Below are 19,701 nucleotides of genomic sequence, written 5' to 3' on the forward strand. Positions count from 1 at the left end.
GTCTCCGGGGCCCCGCCAGGCCTCTGATGCCGGCAAAGAAGTGCACGCTCTGAGTTGCGTTAATTGCCGCCAGCGAAAAGTCAAATGCACCAAGGTCTTCCCATGTCCCCATTGTCAAAGAGCCGGGCTTGTCTGTGTCTTCCCGACGCGCAAGAGGGACAGACGCCCGCGCACAAATAGAAACCACGAGCTGCTTAACAGGCTGGCGAAGCTCGAGGCCATCGTCGGTCAGGTCGACCCGGACGCTGTCAGCGCGAACCCCGGTCATCCGCCCGTGGACGCAGTGCGTCCGGGCAGCGCCGCCGAAGCCACGGACAAGGCCGTTGCGCAGCCTGCGATAAGTCCGGCACGGCTGGTGGCCGAGTCTGAACTCAGGAACCCCCAAAAGAGGTGCCCGACCCCCCAGCCCGTTTCGAGGGATGATCCCGCCGCCAAGTACGTGTCGGGCGAGTTCTGGGCGAACCTCTCCAGGGAGGTTGAGGGCATCAAGGCGACCCTGGAGCAGCCTAGCGATGATGAGGATGATGACGAAGGCGAGAATGACGGTCCTTCGCCAGAGTCTCAATATCAGGGCAGCCTCAATTACAACATAAGCCCACCCGTGGTCTTGGGGAATGCTTCTGCGTTGGCCGCATTATCACACCCTCCTCCCGCACGCATGAGGACACTGTGTGATGTATACTTTCGCAACGTTGACCCGTTGATGAAGATACTACACAGACCGACAGTCGAAAAGACTTTTGATTTATACATAATGAACCCAGCAGATCATCCGCTTAGTCGGACAACAGAGGCCCTATCTTTCGCCATGTATTTCGGCGCCGTCACAAGCATGCAGCCGGACAGCTGCGTGAAACAACTTGGTGATGATCGGAGGGTGCTGTCTGTGCAGTACAAGCAGGCGGTAGAGCATGCCCTGGCAAGGGCGGACTATCTGAATAGCACGTCGTTGGAAACACTCCAAGCCTTTATGATCTACTCGGTGAGTCTGAGCAACATACAGCGAGCTCTACACAAGCTGGCTGGGGTAACGACTGACTTTCTGGGGTAGACATGTCTACGCAATTATGCGGAATCTCGCGCCTCGTGGGCGCTGGTAGCTGTGGTCTTGCGCCTTGCGCAAGCCATCGGTGTTCATCGTGACGGCGATGGGTCCGCCTTCTCCCCTTACGAGGCAGAGATGCGTCGCAGGCTGTGGTCACAGATCATTATGCTCGACGTCCGTGCTGCCCAAGATCGTGGTACGGAAGCGATGATCAGGCAAGAGGAGACCAACACGTCACCGCCAACAAACATCAACGACGAGGACTTTGGCCCGCAGACTACCGTCCCGCTCTCGCAGCTGGAAAAAGAAGGACCCACCGACATTACATTCAGTCTCTGCACATACCACTGCTCCAAGCTCTTCCTATACATACATGGGCCCAGGAGCCGCTTCTCCAAAGCCACTCACGAAACCACTGTCCCTGGGTCGCAGGTCCAGTCCCAGGTCTCAGAAGAAGACATCATCCAACGTATCAAGACCCTAGAAGCTCAGTTCCTCATTCCCGCCGCAGACCAGCCGGGCCATCCCCAAGCGTCCTATGCGGCTACCGTCTTGCGTATATCATCGCTGGTCTATTGGCTCAGCATCCAGTACCCTCTACAAGTGAGGCAACCCACCATCAAACCTCGCGTGAGCCGCGAGCACATGCTCCAGACTGCGGTTGCCATCATGGAGCTACAGGCCTGCGGGCCTTCCTCGGCCGCCATGAGCCCAGAGGAGTTCCGCGAGAGGTACATCTGGTGGCAGGACGGCTATATCCCGTGGCATCCCTTGGCAGTCGCCCTGGCCGAGCTCTGCGTGCAGACGGAAGGGCCTATGGTAGACAGGGCGTGGAAGACGATTGACCGCGTCATGCCATCGTGGAGCGACAAGGTCGCAGACACCAAGAAAGGCGCACTATGGCGGCCGATAAGGAAGCTGCTCAAACAGGCAAGACAGAGGAGGGCCGAGGCCCAGATGAGGAAGCTTGGAATCAGCGAACCCGGGCAGCAGGGCATTCTAGGAGGTCAGGCGCAATCAACACACCCGCCACCGCCACAAACTCAGACAAGAGACACAGCACACCCGCGTGCGAGGCAGGCCCACCAGGCCGTTCCCGCAAGTACCCCCGTTCACTCGCCAACACCGCCGTCCGTTCCCGCAAGGGCAAGCAGGCCACCGCCGAATCCCGCCACCGCGCTCGGCCCGACGGGCATCCCACTGTCGCAAGACTTCGGGCTCATGCCGGACATGCCATCAGCGGCGTCGCCTTTTATCATGAAAAATAGCCATCAGCAGTGGACGATCGACTTTGCGGACCTTGCGGACGTGCCCATGGACACGATGATCGGCAATGGTGGCGGTGTAGGTGTCGGCGGTGGTGGTCAAGACTTCGACCTGATGGACTGGAGCTATTGGAACGATTTTGTTAATGACGCCAGCGTCAATGTGGAGGGTCATACCTCCCCAAGTAGCGAGGGGAAATAAGGGGTATGTTGTCCTGCTACGACGTATTTGTATAATTGTCACTTAAGGGTTGGATTACGAGATTGCGAGGGAAAGAATACAGGGGAGGGCACTGCGAACAGCCGCGGACGGAGTGTCATATAATACAGCCAGGGATACTGTAAATTCAACCCCCACTCAAGAGAACGGATATCCACACCTGCAAAACCGGATAATACACCCATACATCACTCACGCCACAGCTATAGCCATCAGAGCACATCACCCAGACCTATTCACACCCACCCAACACCCACACACCCAACACACCCAACACTCATAATGCCCATAAACCCACAAACCAAACACCCACATACCCAATTTATACACCTAACTCATATACCTAAGTATATAAGTATATTAATTAGGTATTTTAATTAGATGTATAGATGTTGGGTGTGCAAATTGGTCGTGTGAATTGGGTGTGTGCGTGGTGGTTTAGTGTTGGCGATGTACGGGTGTACCATCCGTTTTGCGGGCGCGAATGTCCGTTCTCCCACTCAAAGGCAACGAACGACACTGCAAGGATTCGTGGCTTGATGGCACAGTAACTCACGATCGAGCTCATGATAACCAGATCGTGCTCCGTATTTCAAGTGGAGGTGCAATGGCGCGCCTATGGAGCGTGTTCATTCATTCTTTTTGTGGATTTCATTCCATTCCTTTTGCTCGTGACCGTTTTAGAGCAAATGCTAATGACATGCCGTACCCCCATGAACACCGGGGAAACCCTTCGGACTTTTTCTTTTCGTCCATTGTTGCCGTCACTACCAAGGCCCGTCCACTCGCTCTCCACAACCGACCAGAGAAAACCAAAACCCGTCACCGTTCGGCACCACTTTAGGCGAAAGTCGAGGGTCGCTTTGCGCTGAAGACCTTCTTGGTGGAGATCTTGGGGACACGGTGGGGCAGGGGGAAGCTCAGGTCCTTGGTCAGGAGCTGCTTGATGTAGGGGCGCTTGACATCGTCGGACTTCTCAAGCTCGACGACACGGAGGATCTAGTTGAGTTGTCAGCTTATCACTGGACGTTCCTGGCCGTCAGTCTCGGGGCAGAATGGTACGTACGTGGATGGACCTGAAACGGGCACGGTGGCGGGCAGCCATGTCCTGGTACAGAGCCTCAACAGCCTCGGTCCGGGACATCTCACGGTACTCCTTGTACATGTTGTGAGTGCCGGAGCGCGAGTCGTAGCGGATCCAGATACCGAAGTTCTTGACCTTCAAGGGGTGCTTCTCGTGGATCTGTAAATCGAAAATCGCATGAGCCACTGTTTCTCATATAGTCTTGTCTTCTCCTTCTTCTCATGTCGCCTGGTATATTCTTCCCGTGGTCACAGTGATTACACATACCACGTTGATGCTGACGATCTCACCGGTGGCCTTCTTGACCTTCTTGAGACCGCGCATGAAGTACCAGTATCGCGACTTGGCGACGACCTCGTTGGGGGCAAAGATCCGCATGCGGTACAGAGACGGGGTGGGGTTGGTCTCGGTAGGCAGATGCCTGCCGATGACCTGGTACTCCTGGAGACGACCTGATCGCAGTCATGTTAGCAAGCCGACATAGTCGAGTGGATTCGAGCCGAATCGGTAAGGGGCGTGAAATCTGGAGCGAGAGTCGAGCTTGGGTGTTGGCGAGAGGTGTGAGTGGTGTTCGCGTGATTGTCGTCGACCTGGCAATTCCATTCAAAATGCAATCCAACTTCTGAGCGTTTGCGCGTTTCCTCCAAATTGGCATCACGTCGGTTTGCTGGCGAGACTGTGTAGAACTAGCGGTCGGTGTTGCCCCAAATTCAATGTGATCATTCGTATCCGCCCTGTGCTGTCCTAGCTCTTCTCAGTGGTATCGTTGGTTGTCGCTTGTCCTCGTGGGTGTCGCTCGGTTTCGGCCTCTACTTCGCTCCCAGATTTCGTTGCAACGGCGCGGAAATGATGCTTACCCATCTGCGCAATTGATGTTAGTATAATCGGGCGGCAGCGATGTCGCTGGGAAAGCTCACTTTGATTGAATGTACCGTCGTGGTGTCGGGGGTTAGTGGTTGACTGAGGGTTGAAGGTGGTGCCCGGCAAAGTTGAGAAATTTCATCAAGGCAATTCAAAGATTTGTGGTTTGGTGCCCGGACTACTGATTGGTGGCTTCCGGACCCACCCTGTCGCCTGAGCGGCGAGGCAGAAATGTTGCAAGGGGGGATGGGTAGCTCTTTGCCAGCTGCGCCAGCTGCGGCCCAGCTGTCATAGCAGGCTTCCTGGGTACCTGCCTGCCCAGCCTAACTGTCTCCCTAATGGTCAGCTCTCTCACCTTTGGCCAGGGATCAATCAGTGCTCAAGTTGTATGTAGGAAACAAACAAACAAGTGAGCGACTTTCGATGCAACAAAGAACACCAACCTCAATTACGAGACTGTCCCTTCTTGAAATAGCATCGACTGCACAGTACCTCACTCAGACTTGTGGTTTTTTGGACCTGCACAGCAGTTGGCAGTCCAATCATGGACTTCATCTTCCAAGACTTCAGCACTGCGACGGCGGAAGGCAACGGCTACCAGCTGGCTCAGACCCTGTCACCAGAGTTGCCTGCAGAAACCCTGAAGATCATATGGAAGAGCACCAACCACAACGATGCGCGGGGTTATATACGGCGGAACCTTAAGAATGGACCATCGCCACTCAAAGTCTCGAATCAGGAGATCGATGCCTGGACTGACGTCTACTTGTCCTACTGGACAGCCGTGGGTGCCATCCTGGCGGTTCAAGGCGACATCGTGGCTCCCGGTAAGCCGTCCTGGACCAGTGTGTACCAGGCCTGGAAAGACATGACCCTGTTCCTCAAACGCGGCTATCAAGAATTCGGCTTCGAAGCCTGGACGATACCATGTCTCTATACCGCTGGGAAGTACCTGAGAGTGTTCGCCATCAAGGCAGACGATGAGCGAGGCTTAAACGCGGCGGACTCTGGAGCCGCGAATTTGGGTGATGATTTTGATCCAGAAATGGAAGCCCATCAAACCTTGGAGGAGTGTGCGCGCCATCTGAACGGGCTGTTCTCTCTCTGCCTCACCGACCGGTGCGTATATGTCGACGGAGGTGTAGTGTTCGATCGCCACTGACTTTGGACAGGGCACCCATTCAAGAATCCAGGAAATGGGCCATCTACTACATCATCAATCTGCTTTTCAAGACGTACTTCAAGCTCAACAAGGCCAGGCTTTCCAGGACGATTCTGAAGAATCTCCACGCATACCAAGGAAACATGCCCCAGCTGGATCAGTTTCCAAAGTCCCAGCAAGTCACCTTCAAGTACTACGAGGGCGTCCTCTTCTTCCTTGAGGAAAACTACGTGGAGGTGAGACCGTCAAACTTGCCAGCTAGAGCTGAAGCTGACTACTTAGCAGGCCGAGAAGCGTTTAGCAGAGGCGTTGGCTCTCTGCCACAAAGATGCACAGAGGAACAAGGAGTGAGTCAAATCAAAGAGCGTGCGACTGTACCACAAAATTACATATTCTGACCAGAGTTCAGGCTAATTCTAACCTATCTCATTCCCTGTCACCTACTCACCACCCAGACCCTTCCGACCCACGCCCTCTTGGACCCTTATCCCCGGCTGCAGAAGCTGTTCCTGCCCTTGGCCCAGTGCATAAAGAGGGGCGACCTGTACGCTTTTGACCAGGCACTGAAGGAGGGCGAGGACGAATTTGTCAAACGCCGGATCTATCTTCCCCTTGAACGGTCTCATGATACTTGTCTCCGGAATTTGTTGCGGAAGGTCTTCATTGCAGGCGGAACGGTTCCAGACGTAGATCCGCCCACCCGGCGGACACGAATCCCTATCGCCGAGTTCACGGCCGCCATTAGCTTGAGCAGCAAGCAGCAGGTTGACTCGGATGAAGTCGAGTGCTTGCTCGCTAACATGATCTACAAAGTGAGTCGACACCTTGGTGTGCTGCCTTGTGAGGCGAAGCAATCACGTGCACTGCGCTTAGCAAGCTCGTCATCGTTCGTTGCCTTTTGCGCATCGGCATTCTGCCACCCTGCGTTCCGCATCACCTGGAATAGCACTCAACTGACACCGTCATCCACTGTAGGGTTTCATGAAGGGTTACATAGCCCGCTCAGCACAGTTCGTGGTGCTGAGCAAAAAGAACGACGCGTTCCCGAACACAGGTGTCTGAAGAAACAACAAACACCCCGCAGCCACTTGCTCCTTTTGCCACTTTCACGGTCACCCCATCAGGTCTGATGATGGACAACTGAGGGCTGCCTGCTCCGACCCTTACGTGTCCATCAGCGTGACAGGCGGGGTTTCAAGCACTGATGGAGGTGCGCCGACTTGACTAACCTGTGTGACCATTATTGGTGTCGTATCGTTGCTCGTTCCTGCAAAATGGACCAGGAATTCCCTCAGCGGAGGCACGGTCGTGGGCTTTTGCCGCAGGACTTGATGCAGAGGCGTGGAGATAATCCTAGAAGCCGGAAGTCTCACATGGAGTAAGAAAGCCAATGCACCCACGAGCCAACAACGATACTCGATTGAGTTGCCCCAAGTGGTTGTTTTGCTTTAATTTTCCCCTGAATGCTGCTCCAGAACTCACCATCCTGGCGGACTACCCCTGACTGTCCGGCATGGACATTCACATCGGTGTGAACGCGCGTGAACGGGAACGAGCGGGGATGGGCAAGGGCTGCATGCAACCACTTTAACTCGGTCCTTATCGCGTGAGTCATTACGCGGCTCTTTTGTAACGGAAGACTACGGACGACTTGGACTTTTTCTTCCCAACAGGACTCCATTGTCACATCAGCGAATCACGGCAAATGTTATCCCGAGCCCGTCATGTCCTTCGTGTTAACCTGGCCGGGACTCTGTTGGTTTCAACTAACGAACCCTGCGGTTTTCACTTCAACGTTCGCGAGCTCCTGCGGGGATTTGTGAGCCAGCTACAGTGATGAGAAGCAGATTTAATTGTAAACCCTGGCAACCCCGATCATCCTTGACTTGCTGCGGGATACACACCAGAACAACTATTTTGTGAACGAGTGGCTAGAATTATACAGTAATACTTTTGGTGTCGCTTCCAATTTGCCCGTTTGATTTACTCCTCCTGCTCTCAGAGCATAACCTGTTTTCCTCCTAAAAGCCCTACCGTCAGCCAACAGTGGCCGTTGCGGTGTTGCCACAATAATACCCGACGGCAGGACATGAAGGTCCGAATCTTGAAATCTAGAACAAGTCATCAAAGGGCTTTCACACTCCATCGTGCCAGGCCCGTCATAAAGTTGTAATAATACATGTCGTCGTGAACGATATCGAGGGCATCAATAAGAAATATGAAGCCAAAAGTCTGATAGCGCCGAACTCCTTGCACTCTCGCCTGTCTAGGGTCCTCGAGATGTCCGTATCCTCTCGCTAAGCAGTAAGCAGCAGGAAAATCGAAAAACGGAAAAGCAACGGACGGGAAACAAATCCTAGGAAAGAAAAGCATTGCGCATTAATTCCAGCCAGTGACATGATGCTGAGGGGTATTCTTTTTTGATAGTTTTCCAGGAGTGAGATGGGTACGCAATCCAAGAAAGATGACAGAGGAGATGAGACTTGAAATAAAAAGAAAAGCAATGAGAAATAACACTCGAAATCCAGTCTAGATGAAGCGGTTGCTTCGAGGGGTGGTCTGCGTGCTGGAGACATCATCGACGTGGTTGCACAGCGCGACGAACAGGTCAAAGAAGAGCTGGCTGCCGCCGTTGTACATCTCGAGCTGCATCGTGCCGCTGCGCTTGAAGGTGGAGCGGCTGCGGATGATGAGGGCGAGGTAGTGGGCCCGCAGCTTGGAGTCGGAGTCGGGCGTGTTGGCGTAGGCGTAGCGCGCCGAAGCCAGGATGGTGCTGCACTGGATGCCGGTCTGCAGCCCCTGCTTCCGCAGGGCGACCCGCTTCAGCTCCTCGAGCCCGTACTTGTCCGCCACGCAGTAGATGACCGTGTCCTTGAGCAGGGGCCCGCTGGCGTCCTGGTGGTAGATGGTCGACTCGATGGAGCTGCGGCCGCCGCCGTCGGATGTCTGCTCGATCTCCCAGGAGTTGCGGCGCTTGCTGTGCACGAGACGGGGGTAGTAGTCGCCCTTGTACATGTACTCGAGGACCGAGGAGAAGATCTCGGGGGACTCGTCGGGAAGGGCGATGCGCTTGGTCGAGGCCTCAACATACTGGCCCTTCAAGACGTTGGCGAAGTATGGTGAGTTGCAGAGGACGTCTTCGTGAGCAGCGAAGATGCGCTGCTCGTGGCCGATGACGAGCGTGACGATGGGGCTGACACCGCTGTGAGCGAGATTCATGTCAGAATGAATGACATTGTAAGGGTTGTGTTGAGATGACACTGACCTTGACCCAACTGTTGGTGAGGAGTCAGCAGTTGATGCACTCGTGGCCGTGGTTGGTCGCCGACGGGGTTCATGGCGACGTTTCGAGACACCGGCCTCGCGGCTGAACGAAGAGCTAGATTTGCCATACTTTGAGCTCTTGGAAAAGCTCTGCTTGGTTGAGTTTCCCCGAGAGAACATGTTGGCCCTCCCTCCTCTCTGGTCTCATTGAATAGTGTTGTGATTTTTCGGGTATGAACGATGGAAATTGTCGATTAAAGCAGGATGAAGATGGCGCCGATTGAGAAAAGATGGGAAAAGATGGATTACAAGAGAACGGACTCAGATGGAACGATGGATGGATGGAGAGAAGCGACCTACCTCAGGCAGCAAGGCAAACGGAAGGGAAAGGAAGGGGGATTTCTCGCACCTGCAAGGCAGAGCGGGAGGCAGCCATGGCATTTATACTCTGGCTCGGGGCGACGCCCGCATCAGGCTCGATCAGCGCTGAGTGTCCCAGGTGCATCCGGGTTGGTGATCGCACAGGCCAGTCGCGATAAGGTTGCTAGCCAGTCGCGTCCAGAAAATGTCACTCTAGATCCCTGCGCGATACCGACGCCAACGCACGTGACTGAGTTTTGCGGGGCTGTGAACGCAGGGCGGGCTGCTGGTTGGGCGGGCGCTCGGTCAGGCAAAGACTCATCGGTCCAAGTGTGAGACCTGAGTTTTAATGAGCAACAGGGGTCCCTACAGGCCGGTCAGGGTGGGAGGCAAGGGGGCGAGAATCCTTACTGCAGCCATGGCTGGGGGCCGGGCGTTGCTTACGCAAGCAGCCAGACGCTGCGGCACTTCTGCAGCTTCTGCAGCGGTGGCGCGTTCTCCGGGGTCTGCAACGCGTTCTTAAATGCATCCACGATTCACCCCCGGCTTACAGTCAGACCCGCCAATATTTCGGAAGCAAATTGTCAGGAACATGATGTGAGAGGCTCGGGAAAATATTGATGAAACAGGAAGCGATGAGTGCAAGTCGACAGCGCCTGATGTGCATTTTTGGGCCGTAAATGATCCAACCATCTCTCCTGTATCGTGATGACTGGTTTTGCATCTGGGATTGACCTTCACTGGAACAGAACTCAACTTCAAGGTCAGCTTAAATCAATTGATTTGGCCTTCTAAACGTGATTGTCTATGGTCAAATGGTCCAACAAAAAAAAAAACCTGCCTCTCAGGCATCCTCCTCCGGCACACGTCGAACATGCATGCTCCCCCAAAATCGACCCACCGGTCTTGACCTGGGTGGGGAGACCTGCGCCCTTCAAGCCCTTGGATATCAGATCTGCAAGAATCAGGTCTTTGCCTATTGAATTAATTAGCAACTTAAGTTCGTTGAAAACGCTGTGTCACCTTGAAGACACCTGGAGCCCCAATGACAGAGACTGCAATGGGCAAAGGCTCTTGCCGCTGGGTGACCCATGAATTATAGTGGATGTCGCCGACTTGAGACTGAGTTAGCTAATATCGACGTCAAGCAATGGTGGGTGGAAATACCAGGGGCCGTCAACTCAGGTGCTCGCATCATAGGAGACATGTTCAGTGATGCAGATCCAGGCAGGATTGCCAGTGGCCTGTATCAAAGTTCGTAAGTACCCTGCCGCGCCTGAGTGTGACAGCACGATGTTGACTTACGGAAGCTCGGCTTCACGGTAGTCTGGCTTTCCCACCTCAATCGGAAAGACCATAATGGTCACGACGGTCTTTGACTCAGCATCAAAGACGCTTTCAAGGAGCCACTTGCGGTAGATTCCGGATCGACGCCAGTACTTGTTCCCTTCTTCGAGGGATATGGTCTTCGAAATTTCCCTGTCGCAAGAGTCAGTCCAAGTCTGTCATTTATGCCTGGCTCAAATGGGCTGACATACCACTGCCAACGCATCGCATGATGAACGAAAGGAGGCTTTCCGTATTCCTGCGCTACGCATCCCTAAAGCCGGTGAGATCGTAGTAGAAGTCCCGACAGTACGGGTAGCCTCCAGCCTGCCTATGTTCAGTAGAGCTCTACAACGGACAACATATTAACATACAAGATGTAAGTCCTCCACGATATCACTGTGCTCCAAACCGTCGGGTAGATCCTGTTTCCAGAGTCCAGCTAGCGAAATTTCTGTTCTCGGGACACCCAGACACGATTCAAGGCCCTTGACAAACTTCTCAATGAGACTTGTCTGTGCTGCATTGGGAGACGGGAGGTAGTTCAGAGGATAAAGGATTTTGACCGGTGACTGTGAGTGTGAGTAGGCAAGTATGGCAATGTACTATATCGAAATTGGGAACAAGTCTCAGAAGGGGTACGAAGAAAAGGCGAGTTGCTTTCCTTGGTAAATACACAAACACGAAATTTGAAGCAACGGAAGATGTGCTTGGGCGCACAAGATCTATGTGACAAAATCCTCGTCTATATACCTTGGTACATGAACGCATCGGTGGGGGTGTACGGTTCAACAGACAGCCCAAATTAGCAAAATCAGACCTCCAAGTCACTCCATTACATTCCTCGAATTTGCATTGGAAAGCGCTAAACAAGGTAATGGTTAACCACACGCAAAGAGTGACTGGGGTGGAGACTGCTGATCAGCATGGCTTCGTGGCATCTGGTTCAACAGACTGAAATTATTGATCAGGTAGCCAAATTTGTTTCTCTCGAAGTCAAAGTTCGCATGGAAATTATCTGGGTAGAGTTTTCTGGAAACCTCAGTCATTCCTACATTGATTTGAGTGTGACTAATTTTCCTTGATTTGTTGATATCCTAAGGGGGTCTCGCATTTAGCAAATTAGTACTACCACTGCTAGAGAAAGCTATATGTGGATTCTGTGCTTTCACAAGGGCACTGGTCACCCACAGCCTACGACACGCAATTAGGAATTCAATGAAAGAAGGTATGCAGTTAGAAAGTGAATGGTCTTCCTCCCTCGGGACTATAACAGTGTCAACGTTGGATCTTTCATCCTTGCTGTGACAGGGCCTTACAAGCATTAACTTCCCGATCAGATATGATGCAGTTCTAGGTACAAATGCATATGCGGCAAATCAATCAATCAATGGACTACTAGGTCATCCACAGCACCCTTTCGGATCTTGAAATTCCGGGCAACTCCCCCTCTGCAGGCATCAAGCCAGGTGTCGTCTACACTCAATGGGATGTAATTCGCGGAATCTGAAGCAAAGTTCGTCGCGGCGTGGATGGTACCTCCCCTGGTTGAGCCTCCAGGTCATGTGTTTGGCCGGCCGATTCATTGCCTGTTCTGTGAGAATGAGTGGGGAGCGAGCCAATGAATTGGACCCTTGGGTTTTCTGCAGGTGGCGTAACTAGCCACAACAGTCGGTGTGACAGATAGTGCTGCTGGGTTCCGAGAAGCATCTCTCACCAGTCCTTCTCGCCCATTTGCATGATGGGCCATTTGTTTCCTCCTGGCTTCTTCCTCTTGTTGCAACTTCTCTTCTCGCATTTCCGCTCACCTCAATTTTCCCGCTTCTCTTTGATCGTCCGCATCTGCCTGTTCTTTTGACAAGCAATTTCATATCTCAGACTTTCTCCTCAGAGATGGGTGGTCCTCTTCGGAACTAGCTGATGGACTGCAGTTAATGTTATGCTACACAACTGGGAGCAATGGAACATCGATGGCGGGAGGGAGCCATGGAAAGACCACAAGGACGAGTCGTTTCTAGAGCCTTGTCAAGATGGACGAAAATTGTTGCGCAAGATGAGAGCGGACGCGATGACAAAAAGCAAAGCCTGACGGACCAAAAATCAGATTTGTTAGCCTACGGGCATGGACTCTGACCCTGGTACGGCGACCCTGATGAAATTGACAATTAGGCTCGGCGACTACTAGAGTTGCACAATATGTGCCGGTATTGCACTGCTGACGACTGATCAACTAGTGCAGTGCCCTCGTGCAAGGGCTGCATCGACGTGCCTCTGAGCCTCTGAAAACGACTGAGTGAGCTTTTGCGTACTCTCTTGTCTTTTAACCAATGTCTATTTACCTACGTATGTCAAGTAGTTCTTGTACAGATTCGTACTTGATTTCTATACGCTCGCCCCGGACCTTGCTGTTGAACCACTCGAGAATCTCGATCTCATCCCCCACGTTTGTTGCCCCATCGAGCACTTCAATCTCCAGGATCGCGGCGCACGCCATGTTCAGTTCCATCATGGCCATATTGCGGGCGATGCAAGCTCTGCTGCCAAGTGAAAATGGCATGAAATCGCGGCTCATCTTCTCCAACTGTTCTGGTGGTGATTCAAGCCATCTCTCCGGCTTGAACTCGTGGGGATCTGTGAAAACTGCGGGATTGTGATGCATTGTGTGAGTCTGCACCGAGACAAGCGTTTCTGCCGGAAGATAGTACGACCTCTGTAACTTTTTCTGCTGTATATCACCTGCGCGTCCCTTGCTGGTGAAGGAGAAGTCCGCTGACGGTGTGAAGACCCACCCGCCTTCGGGAACCACTCTTGGGAGCCGCGTCGGATTTGCCATACTGAGGCGGAGAGTCTCTCTAATACAGCCACGGAGGTAAAAGAGCGAGGATGGATCGTACCCAGCGTCGTTCTGCCTCGCCTGTAGGACTTCTGTCTTGACCTTTGCGTATCTGTTTCTTGCGTCAACCCTTGCCCCCTCCGGCTTTGATCTGCATACTCACATCTCAGGGTGTTTCGCCAGCTGCCAGCAGAACGTGCTCAAATTCATCCCACTTGAATCTAAATCAACCAAGTCAGTGATGATTTGAAAGCGAAGCAGTCATCCTCAGCGTAGCACTCACCTGTCCCGGCGAACATGAGGTCCTTCAGTTGCGCGGCAACCTCCTCCCTGCTCAGCCCAGCCCTCAGCATCCGCGCCTGGTATGTCTCGTCCTCCACGTTTGCCTCATCCACCAGCCTCTCGACAAAGACCTGCACGCTATCGAAGCTGATTTTTGTGTCCTCGGTCTCAAAAAGATAAGCCGTCACTTGTTCCGGCGCCACGAAAGCCCAAGTCGGGAGGAAGAAGAAACGGCCCACCGCCACAAACGCATTCACAAACTCGCTCGCGCTCAGCTTACCCTCCGCCTTCTCCTCAGTCCTCTCAGCCTCTCCGATACCCCCGTAATTGACACCAAAAAGATAAGCCGTAACCGTATCGACGCCCGCCCGCCTCGCCGCGTCGAGCACGTCCACCCTCCCGCCCTGCTTCTTGGCCGCATCCCTCTCGCGCCGAAGCCTGTCCACAAGCCCCCTGGACACGGCTGCGAACCCTTTCCTCGCCCTTCCTCAGGCTCGCCGTCGCGAACAGAGGCTGTACGCTCCTCGCCCGCGGTGCGCGGTGGGCCCTGTCCAGGGCCGAGAACAGGGAGGGGAACCCGTCGAAGTCGAAGCTGCGGTAGCAGGCCGCCTTGTGAAAGCCGCCGTTGGAGCTGTAGATGGGCGCGATGGCGGCGCCGTCGGCGATGAGGACTTCATTCGGGCCGATGCGCAGGATGGGTGTGTTGAAGCGGCGGAACAGGGAGGTGAGATGGGTCGCTTCCTTGCCCTCGTATGAGCGCCATAATAGGGGGATACTTGTGAGTTTGAGGTGAATTGGACCTGGCAATCTGGACAAGGGATGGAAAAAGAGACGGTTAATGGCAAAGGAGACGAGGGATACCAGAACCAGAGCGACAGTGCTATAGAAGGGGCTTTCGTTGATAAGGAAGGGAGATGAGGGGATATACATGGATCGTAATGCCATGATTCCTGTACAGATCCTGATACCTGTTTGATAAATATTGTTTGAAGGTGAGAAACAGGAGGCTTGGAATTTAAGTCGTGAGCGAAGATCGGAAACGGACTACTTGAAATCCAAGGGCGGAGGGTAATAAGGAAGTAGGAACTCTCGTGTGGGAGTCATCGATGACTCCGAGAGCTATCAACAGCGTGGCGCGATTTGGGGGGCTGCATTTGCCGGTCCCGGTCAGAATATCTTGTATGACACCCATGGTTTGTCTTGCTGTTCCTGCATTACTCTAAAGCTTTCAATTTCGTCGTGCCAACTGAATTTGCTAAATTCTCAAGGTAATGTAGGAGCCATAGCTCGAACGCCTCGTCGTCAGTCGTAGCTCAACGAATGTCACAGCTTGCCGGATTTGGTGCGCGTCCAGCAGCTACGGAACGTCAGGCCGCACGATTAAGCCGAGTCTCGCGGTATGCCGAGGTTTCGGCAATATGTTTCTGTGTATCGTCATATTGTTCTGATATTGTTTGGATTTCAAACAACGCTCATCGCGGTACTAACACAGTAAAGGTCTACGTCCTCGATATCAAATCGTTGAGTGCGACCACACTTCGAAATCTGCTCGGGGGCCGACGCTCAAAGCTCCTGTGCGGGATGAGATGTAATTTCAGCGAAAGAGTGCTGCTTTTCCTTGTCTGAGAGTCATTCTCTGCGGACCGTTTATCCTCCTGTCTGCTACCGTCGTTTGGGACACTGTCTGGTGGGATATCTTCCTGTGGAATATCTTCCTGTGGGATACTTTCTTTGGCACCGCTGCGCCTGCACGTAAAAGAGCTTCCATGGTCTCCCAAGGAGAAACCGTGTGATATTGGATGATTGCGTCAAACGAAATCAGTTCGAGCCATGCTTGGGTGTTGAAGCAAAAGCAGCAGGCTTGACGCCGCGACGATGCCCAAATCTCAAGTTGGTGGTCAGTGAGCTTGCCGCATGAGATGCTACTGTAGGGTTGGGGATTTGGCTGAGGCTGCCGACCTCCATGAGACTTACTATCCTGGCCGTCTCCAGTGGAATCCAGTTGGTAAGTGTGGTTAAATATGTGCCTCTTTGATGTGTTGGTTCCAGGTTTCATTGAATTCTATTTCCATTAATCTATTCAACGTGACCCATAATCCGGGAGGATGTCATCAAGCAGGTGTACAAGTCTTTGATATCACATTCATGAAGGATGTCCTCAATCTTCAATGGCGGAAGGGCATTGCTGAGGTCGACAAAGGAAGTTATTCGCGAGATAATAGCCCGGCTATGATTCCTGAGAAACAGCTACTACTTCATCCTTCGAATGCGTTGTACTGATGAACTTCGCCGTCTGCCTCATAATGAAACTAGCCACATGGACCCGCCCATTCATTGCGTCGCTGTGAAAGGCGCGGGGCACGACGAGCCTCTCAACCGGTAAGCTTAATTCCATGCACCGATTCCGAAGCTCCTCCGGGTGACTCGGAGGTACGACTTCGTCCCTGCCAGCCTCGAGTATGAAGATGTGAGGCGGCCGGATACCCTTTTCCAACCGCTGCGCAGCAATGGTGCCGAGGTTCTTGTAGCTGTCCAGGAAGTTTCGCAAGAAAGGGTGGAGGTATTTATAAGGCAACCACCTCTCAGGATAGAGTGACGCCAGCATCGCCTTGATGGACAAGAATGGCGTCTCGAGGATCAAAGCTGTTGGTTCGAGGTGGGACGGAATCGCGCCTGACGCTGCGAGATTGGTCGCAAAGCCTGATCCAATGCTCTGCCCCCAGACGAACAAGATCGGCCTTGTGGTCTGCCCGCCGTGCTCGGCCTTGGGGTACGTATTTTCGTGCAGCTGCGATATCCATTTCACGGCGGCGATAGAGTCCAGATTGATGCCCGTCTCGTTCGCGGTCCCTGCAGAAGTCCAGTACCCACGATAACTCAAACCGACTTGGGTGAATCGGACTTTCCCGCACTCAGGATATTTATCCCTGAAGCTTGTCTTGATTTTCCTTAGGATCCAGGAATGGTCTGGCAAGCGAGGCGGTAAAGACGAGGCGTTTCCTGAGCCCCGGGTTAACGACGTTGCGAGAAGCATGAGCAAAAGACAAGGGGAAGCAACCTTGAAGATAGAGTATGTAGACATGGTAAGACAAGTCCTGTCCGGCCGACTCGTCGACTTCTGAAGAGACACTGGCTACAGCCAAGGCAAGATCGGTTCCGTCGATGGAACGCATGTGGATCTCCCTCCATTCGATGCCAAAGAGCTTACTTTGCCAATCTGCAATTTGTTCGAACCGTGCGGTCGGAGGAAGGTAGGGAGCATAAATTATTTTGTTCTGCAGTGATACCATGATAAAGCTCTTCCATACGTATAAGGCAAAGAGCAGGCCGGTAAAGATCACAGGAGGTAACAAGTAGCTCGGGATATGGATCTGCCTTTTGTGGCGGACACCGAGTTTGAGTAGTCCATAGCTAATCCTGCTCCTGGGCCACCTTGATGTTGATGAGAGATGAAGGCCTGGCCGGACTGTCCTCGCCAGCGAGAGGCGGTTCAGCATACTGCTATTGGTATTTCATTTGAAATCTGGCATCGTGAGGTCGCCACAGGAAGGAACGAGTACGTTTGTGGGCCGGGTGGGCGTTTGATAAAGGCTGCACAGCGGCCAGGGTTAGGAGAGCCCATAGTGGAGGGGGTGGAACCCAGGGAGAAGAAAATGGTGAGAAAGAAGCATATATCGAGCGATCAACCCCAAGTAATGTGGCTCTCCATGATTTTGAAGCTCTAATATTAGTTGGACTCCAGCTATATATCACCGCGAAAGACTACCTGCCGCCGAGGCGGAGAGGAACTTCGCCAGATGAGGGCTCGAGGGGCTTTGTTTGCATCTCTGGGAAACGGACAAAGATACTAGTTACAACGGACCCGCAGAGCAGCCCATCAACTTGGTACGCGTTAGAGGAGGAGCTCATGGTAGACGACAAGACTCTTGTGTCTTGGGTCCGAAGATTCTGCTCGTGGTACGAAGCATGTGCCTGGGATAATATCTGATGTGTGAGTCGCCCGCAAACATGAGCTTCTGTGGGTCTCAGCGCGTTGTGTGACAGTCAGTGAAAATACGGTGGGTTGTATGCAGACTTCAATGACAACACACAACACAGCCCTGTACAGAAGTGTTGTCACGCACCAGTTCGAGCTTGTCCTCTCGTCGCCCGCAAGTAGGCTTTCAGGGCCGGCACGGCCAAGCGGATCGATCGCCCAGGGGGTTTGGAACTCTTGGGGCGCTACCCCGCTATGATCGACAGTTGGACCCACTACGGTCGCTGTCAGAATAATAAACTTGAGAAGTGACATCGCTGACCAACCTTGAAGTCGATCGAAAGCAAGCACTCTCCAACTTTCCTGCTCCTCATCCAGAGACATCAGCAGCACGATATCCCTTCCACCGTCGCACAACCACCCCTCGGATCTGCGAGCACCAAGCACCAAGCGAAACACATCCTGACCTGGGCAACTGATATTGTTATTGTGCCCGGAACTGATCGTGCTGTTGAGCACAGCCTGCCGTCATGCCTGGCGAAACCAACCAAGACAGCCCCCAGCCTCCCCATGTCGAGCTGGTCGACGACAACCCCACAGAGCGGCACGACGGCGAACAAAGCCCCGGAATCACCAACGGAAAGGGCTGGGATGGGAAACTGCGCGTGCCGGGCCGAGCGAGCCTGGCCAACCCAGAGGCTCTGTCAGATCCAGAGTACTCGGATGACGACAATGTCGTCCCGGGTCAAGAAATAGAGGCAGACGAAGGTCGCCACTCCTCTTCCCCATTCCCAGTACAAGCACCACGGTGGCATTCTCCGAAGAGCATTTGCGCCAGACGGCTCGACTAACATGTGCGAGTGTGACAGATCTCTTTGACGACGAGGACCTCGATACCGATGAGCTGATATCCATAAATGCCCGCATCCAGTCCATCCCCAGTCTGCGACTCGATCGCTTCAAGAAGGTCGCGCGCCTGTGTCTGAGGCAGAACGGCATCACCGAGATCAACGGCCTGGAGTGTCTTGCCGAGACGCTGGTGGACCTCGACCTCTACGACAACTTGATCGGTCACATCCGCGGAATCGAGTCGCTGACCAAGCTGACGAACCTCGACCTGAGTTTCAACAAGATCAAGCACATCAAGCGTGTCAACCACCTGAAGGACCTGACCGACCTGTTCTTCGTGGCCAACAAGATCAGCACCATCGAGAACCTCGAGGGGCTGGATCAATTGCGCATGCTCGAGCTGGCCTCCAACCGCATCCGAGAGATACAAAACCTGGAATCGCTAAAGAACCTCGAGGAGCTATGGCTGGCCAAGAACAAGATCACCACACTCGGCGGGCTCAGCGAGCTGCCAAAATTGAGACTGCTCAGCATCCAGTCGAACCGGATCCGCGATCTCTCGCCGCTCAAGGATGTCCCGACGCTCGAGGAACTTTACATATCGCACAACGCGCTCGAGTCTCTGGAGGGCCTCGAGACCAACACGAAGCTGCGGGTTCTGGAGATCTCAAACAACCAGATCACCAGCCTCCAGGGTCTAGGGCCACTGAAGGAGTTGGAGGAGGTCTGGGCGAGTTACAACAAGCTCAGCGACTTTGCCGATGTGGAGAAGGAGCTGAAGGACAAGGAGAATTTGGAGACGGTCTACTTCGAGGGGAATCCGCTGCAGACTCGAGCCGAGGCTCTGTACAGAAACAAGGTTCGCCTGGCGCTGCCCCAAATTAAACAGATCGACGCGAGTAAGTTTGGATTTCCTGTAGGCTTCGGTTTTCACGCGCTGACCGCTCCAAACAGCTTTCGTGCGAACATGAGACCATCGGTATGCACTAGGTGAATGTGATATCACAAGAGAAGTTGTAGCCAAATGGCGGTGTTTGCTCATGAAATTCCCTGTGCGGAGCAGCATACGAAGCCCGCTTGGGGTAATGATTCTATTTTGAAACGAGACATGCATTGAAAGGCGAACAAGGTAGAGGAACAGGACCAATCGATTTTGCCATCCCAGCTGGCGAGA

General features: G+C 53.4%; 7 protein-coding genes across 7 annotated transcripts; 3 read left to right on the top strand and 4 right to left on the bottom strand.

The window, feature by feature from the left end:
• Positions 1-84: 84 nt before the first annotated feature.
• INS49_002168 (uncharacterized protein) lies at positions 85-2,512 on the top strand (the record flags this gene model as incomplete). Its single annotated transcript, XM_043162982.1, has 3 exons — positions 85-104; positions 202-982; positions 1,205-2,512. The coding sequence occupies 3 exons, from the start codon at positions 85-87 to the stop codon at positions 2,510-2,512; spliced, it is 2,109 nt and encodes a 702-aa protein (XP_043031488.1).
• Positions 2,513-3,370: 858 nt separating this feature from the next.
• On the bottom strand, positions 3,371-4,475 carry INS49_002169 (uncharacterized protein; the record flags this gene model as incomplete). Its single annotated transcript, XM_043162983.1, has 4 exons — positions 3,371-3,529; positions 3,597-3,773; positions 3,882-4,066; positions 4,472-4,475. 4 exons carry the CDS (start codon positions 4,473-4,475, stop codon positions 3,371-3,373), a joined length of 525 nt encoding a protein of 174 aa, XP_043031489.1.
• Positions 4,476-5,019: 544 nt separating this feature from the next.
• INS49_002170 (uncharacterized protein) lies at positions 5,020-6,699 on the top strand (the record flags this gene model as incomplete). The annotated part of the gene is made up of 5 exons (XM_043162984.1): positions 5,020-5,594; positions 5,648-5,873; positions 5,923-5,984; positions 6,047-6,449; positions 6,613-6,699. 5 exons carry the CDS (start codon positions 5,020-5,022, stop codon positions 6,697-6,699), a joined length of 1,353 nt encoding a protein of 450 aa, XP_043031490.1.
• A 1,467-nt stretch (positions 6,700-8,166) lies between these two features.
• On the bottom strand, positions 8,167-10,813 carry INS49_002171 (uncharacterized protein; the record flags this gene model as incomplete). The annotated part of the gene is made up of 7 exons (XM_043162985.1): positions 8,167-8,839; positions 8,903-8,912; positions 10,163-10,237; positions 10,296-10,376; positions 10,429-10,505; positions 10,567-10,740; positions 10,800-10,813. The coding sequence occupies 7 exons, from the start codon at positions 10,811-10,813 to the stop codon at positions 8,167-8,169; spliced, it is 1,104 nt and encodes a 367-aa protein (XP_043031491.1).
• A 2,109-nt stretch (positions 10,814-12,922) lies between these two features.
• Positions 12,923-14,647, bottom strand: INS49_002172 (uncharacterized protein; the record flags this gene model as incomplete). The annotated part of the gene is made up of 4 exons (XM_043162986.1): positions 12,923-13,532; positions 13,584-13,641; positions 13,704-14,127; positions 14,174-14,647. 4 exons carry the CDS (start codon positions 14,645-14,647, stop codon positions 12,923-12,925), a joined length of 1,566 nt encoding a protein of 521 aa, XP_043031492.1.
• A 1,282-nt stretch (positions 14,648-15,929) lies between these two features.
• Positions 15,930-16,784, bottom strand: INS49_002173 (uncharacterized protein; the record flags this gene model as incomplete). The annotated part of the gene is made up of 1 exon (XM_043162987.1): positions 15,930-16,784. One exon carries the CDS (start codon positions 16,782-16,784, stop codon positions 15,930-15,932), a length of 855 nt encoding a protein of 284 aa, XP_043031493.1.
• Positions 16,785-18,208: 1,424 nt separating this feature from the next.
• Positions 18,209-19,498, top strand: INS49_002174 (uncharacterized protein; the record flags this gene model as incomplete). Its single annotated transcript, XM_043162988.1, has 3 exons — positions 18,209-18,446; positions 18,548-19,426; positions 19,482-19,498. 3 exons carry the CDS (start codon positions 18,209-18,211, stop codon positions 19,496-19,498), a joined length of 1,134 nt encoding a protein of 377 aa, XP_043031494.1.
• Between the last annotated feature and the right edge of the window lie 203 nt (positions 19,499-19,701).

Source organism: Diaporthe citri (genome assembly GCF_014595645.1).
Source record: "Diaporthe citri strain NFHF-8-4 chromosome Unknown scaffold_1, whole genome shotgun sequence".
Lineage (NCBI taxonomy): Eukaryota > Fungi > Ascomycota > Sordariomycetes > Diaporthales > Diaporthaceae > Diaporthe > Diaporthe citri.